We start from the raw sequence: 9,714 nt of genomic DNA, 5'->3' as shown, positions 1-9,714 counted from the left end.
TGACAGTCGTTCGGTCATCAAAGAGAAATAAATTGGATAGCAATCGAGTGACAACGATCCGAACCGATTCTTGACACACCAAACAGTACGGCAGGGCTTTGATTTAATCAGCATTGATACTTGGGCCAGATTTTTCCATCATTTGAATCGACACTGTCCAAACACTGAACTCCGAGTACGATTGGTTCGTTTAATTTTGGCAACAGAAAAAAGGTCCAAGTTTTGCTTCCCCATTTCCAGAGACGGTATTGATTCTCTATTAGACTCACCTTTTTCCGCAATGGACCATAGAGTCTCTCTGGCTGGAAGAAAAACGCAAGATGAAAGCGAACAGCAGACCAAACGCAACGAGCAACCGATTGCGATGAGTAAAGACATGCCAAACGATTCCGAAGCAGTCCGTAAAATCGACCAGAACATAAATCAAACATCCGGCAATGCTTATTTGATAATCTCTTAATTGATTCGAGTTTGAATTTATGCTGGCGCTGCGCAATCCTCGTTCGTTCAGGGAGGCTTCTTTTCCGGGAGTCGGAATGGAGTCGTTTCGACAGGTTTCTAGCAATCCAGCAAGCCTTTGATGGCCGGTACGTTCACCAGTGAGTTGGCGTCTCTATGGAAAAAAAGGAGACAGAAGAGAATGAGCCTGATAAGTGATATCGAAAAATGGCTATACAGGGCGAGATATTTAGGAGGACGAGAAATGTTCAAAGGGAGGGATTGAAGTTTGGTTGAAATTAACGGACATTAGGGGTTATCATGAAATCGTCGTTTCGTTTTAGCGGTCGCTAAAGGCGCTCATTCGTCGCTAAGGGTGCTCATTTGCTCATTATAATGAACTTTTAGCGACTGAAATGAACAAATGAGCAGCTTTAGCGACCGCTAAAACGAAACGACGATTTCATGATAACCCCTATTGTCACCCAAAACACAAGGGGTTATCATGAAATCGTCGTTTCGTTTTAGCGGTCGCTAAAGGCGCTCATTCGTCGCTAAGGGTGCTCATTTGTTCATTATAATGAACTTTTAGCGACTGAAATGAACAAATGAGCACCTTTAGCGACCGCTAAAACGAAACGACGATTTCATGATAACCCCTACAGACCGTTTGAGGGTAAGGATCTCTTCCCCAAAGTGTTCGCCGTCAAGTCGGAAGTAGCGCTCGAGGAAGGGCGTCGATGAGGTCACCGAGGCGGGCGGTTCGTATAGAAGCTTTCTCGCGCGGACCCGGAACCGACTGATGGCTGCTTCGATTTCCCGCCGGTAGCATTCCAGCTGCGTCACAGTGAGTCCTTCCTTGTCGGGCGACTGAAGATGCCGACGGCCCGAGTTGGCCACGCTCACCATCAAACAGAGCACGATGTAGTCGATGTAGCGTTGCCGGATGGCGGATCGGACTCGGCGTGCTTTGACCGCGAGGTGACGCTTGTACAGCCTGACCGATAGCATGATTCCTAAGGACAGGAGTGACAACGCGCAGAAAGCGATTTGCACCGGAAAGGTGCGAAGGTTTTCCTGGAGCTGCCTCGGGAGCGCCGGATAGCGGATGGATAGCCAGTGAAGAATTCCCGTGGCGAGGCCTAGGAGTAGCGAAGATATCAGAAGCCTTTTACTGTTTCGAAGAAGAAACTCGTGAAGTTTGCCAATTCGAGTCCGCAGGAATCGTAACACAAACACCATTGTGAAGATGATTTTGAAACGGGATGGTTAGATGAAGGTAAAATAGGACTTTGACAGTTCAGTTCAAGGATGACTCGATGTAACCAAAGTAAACAAGTTGGTAGCACATCCAACCTACTAGGGGTTATCATGAAATCGTCGTTTCGTTTTAGCGGTCGCTAAAGGTGCTCATTTGTTCATTTCAGTCGCTAAAAGTTCATTATAATGAACAAATGAGCACCCTTAACGACGAATGAGCGCCTTTAGCGACCGCTAAAACGAAACGACGATTTCATGATAACCCCTACTATGATTCATTTTGGAAAACAAACTGAATCTTCACATAGATCTCTGCAAATTCTCAATTCCAAATTATCCTTTCTTTGGCTTTGGACGAGATACATTTCCACGAGAATTGAAATCATCTATAAATATAATCCTAGCTCCGTTCAACAATAAGTACTCTTGCGTACGTTATTAAAGTAATCGCCAAGTCATCAAATTGTCACCACAAATTAAGCCCCCAAAGCTTGACCATTCCGTCAACCAGCCTGAGCGTACGTGCTGCCCAAGCCGATGTTACCGGGAAGTTCAAAACGGTCCGAAAAATAGCCCACTTTGTCCCCGGTAAACCCTCCCCCCCGGCCTGCCGACGCACCTCGCGGTCCATCTCCCACGGAGCAACGAGGCAGTAAATTTAGCCCAACGAGAACGCGCTAAAGAGCTGGAAGGATGTGGCGTTTTGCCCGCCAACAACATTGCGTCGTTCGACTGCAGCGCTGGGTGATGGTCAGTTAATGTATGAAATATTAATGTTTCCCCATATCGAGCCCCGGCCCGGATCACGTAACATCGCCGGCGGGGCGGGTGGGGCAGGAACCAAAAAACCAGGAACCCCTCAAGGATGATGGTTTCCTATCTCTCTTCCTCTCCCCTCTCGTTCCACCCGAGCCGGGGGGTATTAGATTCTCATTTTGGGTCAGTTACATTTTTAATAGGAAAATAATGGCGAGTGTTATGTGCCGCGGACACACATGAGCATTAGTGGGTCGAAATGTTCACGTATTTTCGGCTCTTGCAGGATCCTTCTGTCCCTCATGTCGTTGAATGGTGAACACATACACACACACACACCATTCTCTGACGCCATGCCAACGCCGGTGACGAGCTTTATGACCGTTGAGCCGTAAAAAAAAGCCCTCATAGACCGGTGACGCTACTACTTCAGCAGCCGCCGAACGTAGCAACTTAAAGCAAAATGTACCGCGGAAAAAGCGGAAAAGCTGGGTGGCGAAATGCTCGGCAACGCGAAAATAGAATTACAAGTGTTGCACGTGCAATCTGACGTCAAGCGGACGAAACTCGTAGCAAGGGTCCGGTAAGCGAAAATATGTTGTTAATTACCGGTAACAAAAACCGTCCGATGATGATGTTAAAGGAAAAGAGAGATGGAGGGATAAAAATAACGGTCGTTCGGTGGGGAAGGGGGCTGCGTGGACGAAGAGAGGGTAAGTGTAACGATTTATGGTCGGATTGATTCTTCGAATAGCGTCGCTTCGACAGCCAACATCGACGCTTTTATCTGCTCGCCAGCCCCGCCACGATACCTTCGCACATTAAACGCGCGCGCTTCGAGGGCCGTCCATTCCTGAAGTGCCGGGCGAAACAAGCTGGAGGAGGGTGGTGGGCGGCCGGTGGGTTTGGAAATTTACGGCCGCCCGTTTGATTGCAACCAATTCAATAATTGTTCCACGTTAATAGCAGGACACGCGTCGATTTGGCCAATTTCGGGATGGTTGTGTTATGTGTTTTTTTTCCACCCGCCCATAGGAGGATGGATGCTGCCGGGGGTGTGAGGATGGGGAACGAAATGGAGAACAAGTGGAAATGTCCATAATAATGGCAGTGATACGATGAAGCGGGCAAGGAAGTCGGGGAAAGCACACCGCCCATCGAGCACTTTGGCGTGGCGAACTTTGACGACCACTTGCGATCGGCTGCTGTGCTGGTGGGTTTTCCATGCCGGTGGAAAACACCCCCATCCTCAGCGAGTTTCACGCGGTTCCCGGGGGAATTTTGGGCAGTTTGTTTGCCGAAATAAATCGGTCAAACGAAAGCCAAAATAACGCACCGCGAGCGCGCGTGGAAAGTTTTTCGACTTGTTGTTGCGGCAAACGTCACTTCCGTCGACAGGGAAAATCGATTAGGGTTCGTTGTCGGTGGCGTGGTGGGCATTTCTTTGGCCCAGCTGCCGTGTGAAAAGTTAAGTGGTGTGAGAGGGACGATCACTTCTTCGACGTCCATCGACAATTACACGACTCTTGGACGTCAGTTCGGTTAGAAGTTTAGAGAAGTTGGAAAGCATTCGGTGACGAAAATGGCTCCAGCTTTTAGTCCTTCCTTGGGAAACTCCGGCAATAAGCAAACGATGTAAACGCTTTTTAAGTTAGCCAGCGATAGAGAATCGTCGTTAGTCATGAAGTAGAAATGTTTAACGACTGTTTCCGGGAAAATCCGATAAATAATCTTAATTGCTTGTTCAATTTATAAAATCGTAGTTAAATCGCTTTTGAATAGTTATATTAATCGTGAAAGCCATATGCTTAGTTGTTAATACTAATTGTTTGGGCTTCCATTCGTAATAAACTCGATATCAGGTGATCAAACGAAACGGTCAAATTAGTGTAATTTGAACAAAATGCCGGACAGTTTTACATAAACTCGTTCGAATCTCTGCGCGCCAGAAAAGAGTGTGCACGAAAGTGGTTAACCATTTGGCTGACCCCATAACCAGGAGCCCTTTAACGAGGCCGTAAAGCTGTCGTCCGGAGGAACCCTCCGAACAGATAAACCCTTGCTCTGTCCGCCCCAGTATTGCTCTATTGTGTTGGTCGTGAGATTTTTTTATTAACCATTTTCAATCCACGCCCCATTTTCACACTTAACCGTGTCGTTTATGTGTCCTCACCTCTCATATGGTACCGATTGGGGAAGGTACCGGGATTTCTTCGCTTTTAACGTGCAATTTCACACCACCAGTTCCTGTTTGCCTTCCCTGTCGCCAGCGAAGGACAGTAACAAACCAATTTTATTTCCAGTGCGTGCGTAAAATGGTCTTGTTGATATTTTTACACCGGGAAAATCATAGCGAAAAAAAAGGTTTCAACCCTGCACCAGCTGCTGGATGAATAAAGGGGTGCCAAGGGGTGAAAGCCGTGGGTGAGATTTGTTAGAGATCCATTTTCACACCCCTTCTTACGACCTCCCGAAAAAAGGGGTACCGTCTCGGGGACAGACCGACAACACTCGATACACTTTTATCTCATCGAAAAAGAGATAAAATTAAAAATGCAATAAAAAAGGACCACCCGACGGCAGGGAAAAGCTTCCGCCCAACTTTTCCGGATCTCCGGAGACAGCTGGCAATGAACAACCGGCAATCCGGGCTACAAACATTACACTTAGAGATTTTCCCCACCCCCTCGACGTCCCGACCCCTTCCCCACCTCATCGATTCGGTGACGAATTGGGGAAAGTCAAGGGCGTGAAAATAACCGGTTCATTTTCAACCCCGCCGGGTTTTCCGCCCATCGACAGCTGGCAGCCGGCCGGGAGAGGACCATGTTTGGCTTTGTTTGTGTATCCTTGGCGCCCTGTGTCCCCCCCCCCCCCCTCCCCCGTTATGTTGCTTGGGGCCTTTGGTTTCTGCCCTTGGATGGGGATGTTTCGGAAAAAAAACTCCTCGAAGTGGAATGTTGTTCCGAATGGGGCAGGGAAACGAATGGTACGAGGGTCGCAATGTTGTTCGTCTTTTTTATTGCTCAATCCGGTTAGCAGTGTTTTGGGGTAGGTAGTGACGGAACCATTGACGATGACAACAAAACAGCACAAAGAGAACCCAACGGAAGCGAACAAGACGAAAAAGCGGGAAGAGAAAGAACCGTTATGCTCGCTCAAAGATGTCAAAGGGATGTGGGGTCCATAAGGAAACGAAATAAAATAAAATGGATAGAAAGGGAAACTGGAAAAAGATTGGTGGAAATAAACATAAAATAAACTGCCCGAGCTCTAACCGGGGCTGTTGAATTTGCGCACCGTTTCCTCTTCAACAACATCGTGTTAGAAAAAGTGGTAAAACGAATAAAACGGAAAAGGTGTTTCTAACCGTCGAAATGAGGTTTTCATTTGTAAGCAGAGGTTTCGATTTCTTTGGGCAAGATACTTTGTTTATTGGGCGGGCACTGAGGTTCATGAATTATGAACACTTTTTTCTTTCCCCTCCAGACAAGGAACAGTTTGAGGATTCTTAGCGTAGGATTTGAGTTTCGGAAAACTAATGGAGAAGGTAAATTAGATGTTTTCCTGCGGATGACCCGAAATCAATTTTCCAAGCGAGGCAGATCCTTTTTCACGATCGTTGCTTAATGATTTCCGGTTATCTAAGTAGAGTGAGAATGAAAATGAGCTTATTCGTTATCAATCGCCCTGGCTTTCTCGTTTACAATAGAATTGAAATCATCTTTACGGGCTATTAAATGACTTACATGAAGTGTACCTATGGTTATTTAAAATGACTAATTTTTACGCTATTTCTGTAGACGAATGCCAATGAAGTCGTGTAGTTATGTTTATTCTATTAAAAAAAAGAAAATCATTGCATTATTAAACGATAAATATAAACTGGAAGAAGCATTATCCTCTCTTCCAGGGGGGTCTACTGAAAATCGAGGATTCAAGATCCCTGCAGCAAGAGCTTTCTCTTGAAGAGTCGAGTCGTCGAGAGATTCGCGGAAACTTTCTATTTAAAAAGCATAAAATTTAATTAGTTCCGTATTTTTCTTTCTCACCCGCGCTTCCTTTTAAATCAACAAGGGGAAAACAAGAAATCCCCAGCTTCCGGAGCTGGAGTAAGGGACAGCAGCGTACGAATGCCAACTCCGAGTCGTGCCACGCTCCGGTCGGTGCTGGCTGGACTTGTGTTAAATATTTCCCGGAAAGCTCCCGCAGCGGAACCGTACCGCCGTTAAACTCTGCTCCTGGGGAGTTAGCGCCGAGCACTGGAAGCAAAAAGGAAAGCGGCCAGTAGTGGAGGGAACATATTTTTAATGTCTTTAGTAGCAACAGGGGAACCAACAGCGTCAACCAGTGCACGGATGGGGTGACATTCGTGGTGGAACAACAAAAATAAACCAACCGGAAGCAACACGGAAATGGGGGAAGCAGCGATTTTCTCTGTCCCGCTGGAAAGTTGTCCGATCGTTTCCGTCTCACCAGCCGGCCATCCGCATCCGTCTAGCCCGGGCACCCTTAGCCCTGCACCGGTGGGGCCCCCCTTAAACGAGCGAGTTTAAAGTAAGGGTAGCAAGAGTCGTAAAAAAGTACTCCCCGAGAAGTATTAGTGCCGGGGGGAATGAGCGACGCCACAGCCGGTCCGGAGAAGTGGCCCTCCATAAAAATGTCATTCATCAATTGCCATTAATGTACACGAAGCATTACTTGCGTTGGACTCTTGCGTACTCTCGTCCACCCTTGCCGTTTCTCATCCAATCTCCTTCCCTTTTTTTTATTAGGTTTTTAATAGTGGATAAACTTTTGTCGGTTAAATCCGCTAGGGGCGAGCTCGAGGGATGGTTGTTTCGAGATTAAAAGTCGCACCAGCGAGACCGGCGAGCGCCCAGGACGCCGAGAACTTAGATTTTTCCAGCCCTCGATGAAGTTCAAGAGGGGCTTAAGGAGTTCGAGCTACACTTACGTATCTACACACCGATGGAGCGTTATTTAAAGATAAGCAGTTTTCTTTTTTCCTCCGCTTTTCCGCACAGCTCACAACTAGCCGTCCACCGGGATAATCCAATCGGAAGGTAACAGAAGTGCACTTGTGTCATCGAGAAACTATGGATATTCTTTAGAGAGATTTTTTTTTGCTAATGGAAGTTGCACTCTGTAGGTATCCATGAAAGGTGGGGTTCGTTTAGTTGCATGACGGATTATTAAAAAGCACTTAAGTATTCATGTGCTTATGAAAAACTTGTTAACGAAGTAGCATAGCATGAATGAAGCATCAAAACAGTACAGGATGAGCCAAATCAGAAAAAAAATATAAAATAGGAATGTAAAACTCGGTAAAAACTTCAAAAGAAGATCATAAAATGCAAGAAACATCTGCTCGCTTTTGTATCACCCCCGAGCTCATGTGACAAAATTCACTTTATTATTTGTTTATTTGGCTCACGAAGGTTTGTTTTTCTTTTTGTCTTAAATCCTCTCCACCTCAACATATTTCAAGCTATGAATGTGTCATCAGCACTTATCACGACAATTTTTCCGCATGCGGTAGGCCGTAAGTTCCGTGCCATGTGCCTCGCCAACAAAAGAAACCGTGGGCCCGGGAGGGAATTTCTTCACCCGGGGAAAGCAAACGTTCACTGTCGATATGTTTTTAATTCCCATTCCGGTGAAAATAATGCGATTATTATGAGCCATTATTTTGGCCGTCGACACCGTCTGGGGAACGATTTATATACGGCACGGGAGAGATCGCCGTCTTTTGCACTCGTCGCACATGTTTTCGGGTGTTTGTGTCCACAGCTTCCGAGTAGCTTTCGCTTCCTTTCTACTCGGGGGAATGCTGATGTCTTACTCCAGTGGAAAGGACAAGAAGGATGGGTATTATCAGGGAGCTATTTTGGGACATGGTATTTAGCTGTAAGCATACGAATAATTGGTGGGAAGAGCGTTTGGTCTAAACGCCACCAGTGTGGGTATAAGCTCCGTTCAAATACCACGAAATAATGTTGGCGTGATGGGAAAATAACTCACGATCAATTTAAAAATAATCGCCCGAATTACTTGTCCAGAAACAATGCTGCTCTTTGGTTGCGTAGAATGGACACCACAACAATTTGCTACATTCTTTTCGGCGAACTTGTAATGGCATCTTTAACTGGACCCATTTTGCAAAAGCACTCTGTTGAAGCTGTTACACAAGCTAATGAGACGCAAGTCGCGTTGGAACAGTGGGGGAAAACCGGCAGTGAATGCAACGCGTGCACAAGTCCACATACAAATTGCAAACGAAAAGGCAGAGTACAGGGTGCACAGGAATAAAAGAAAGCACACCCTTAAGCGTCCCAAGGTGCAGACTATACATCCGCTCGGTGTCCCCCCAGCCCTTCTTTCGGCTGGCGGATGCTGAACGCAAGTTTATGCTCCCGACGGGTATTCGCCTGGAGCCCGCGGGGGCATTACAAACTCTTCAAAAGAATGCCTTTGCTCGGTCAAAAAGTGCAACGAATGTGGCATGGCTGCTGCTGTGGTGAGTGGCCAAATGGGAAGTTAAATCGGTGCACGGGAGGGAAAAGCGGGGCTGCAGTGGGCGGTGGACGTTAAGTCTAGAGAAAGAGGAAAGCATAAAATCCTAGTCAACTTCAAAGCCACGGTTAAACGACAGCAGCACACACACACAAACACGTTCGTCGGACGAAGAGCAGAAGAAAACAACAAGGCAAAAGCAGAAGTTAAAACAGTTTTTACGATTTATTTTCTCCAGGGACTACAGTGGCGCTAACAATCGGCCAACAAAGTAGCCTCTCGTGCAAAGGATCAGGTGTGCGTACAATGAAGACATGAAGGCAAGGCTAGTAGAAAAGAAAAGTTTTTTTACTCCTCGAATCATCCAAACGCGAATGAAGCGTACTCAGCAACACCGATAGATTAGCGTGAGGGAATACTTCTTACCTTGCTTGTAAAAATATTTAAAGATTTTTGGTTCAGTAAATGATTGGTAAACTAACCATTTCAGATTGAAAAAGATAGATAAAACGACATAAATAATACCTTAATTTTAGCTGATTGATACAGTTTGGAATTCATAACATCCTCAAAGAATGTTGAGACAATCCCACGTTGTATTTGCGTATGGATCATTTTCATTCCAATGTTTTTATCATAGCATGAACGAATTCTCACATTCAGTTGGAACCAGTGAGAACTTTATCTCACTTGTGAACACTTCTGCTCATGTGATTATAAATATCCGAAAAATTTTCTGTTGTT

General features: G+C 46.0%; 1 protein-coding gene across 1 annotated transcript; it reads right to left on the bottom strand.

Moving 5' to 3' along the window:
- Positions 1–558: 558 nt before the first annotated feature.
- LOC131287218 (uncharacterized) lies at positions 559–1,680 on the bottom strand. Its single transcript, XM_058316287.1, has 2 exons — positions 1,106–1,680; positions 559–613 (listed from the first exon to the last, which is right to left on the bottom strand). Exons 1-2 carry the CDS (start codon positions 1,678–1,680, stop codon positions 559–561), a joined length of 630 nt encoding a protein of 209 aa, XP_058172270.1.
- Positions 1,681–9,714: the final 8,034 nt, after the last annotated feature.

Source organism: Anopheles ziemanni, chromosome 2, assembly GCF_943734765.1.
Source record: "Anopheles ziemanni chromosome 2, idAnoZiCoDA_A2_x.2, whole genome shotgun sequence".
NCBI lineage: Eukaryota > Metazoa > Arthropoda > Insecta > Diptera > Culicidae > Anopheles > Anopheles ziemanni.
This window is presented reverse-complemented; position numbering and strand designations above follow the sequence as displayed.

Coding starts and splice junctions, on each gene's coding strand:
- LOC131287218 (XM_058316287.1), bottom strand. CDS start 1,680: ATGGTGTTTGTGTTACGATTCCTGCGGACTCGAATTGGCAAACTTCAC. Junction 614..1,105: donor GAGATCCTTACCCTCAAACG/GTCTGTAGGGGT, acceptor TTTTTTCCATAG/AGACGCCAACTCACTGGTGA.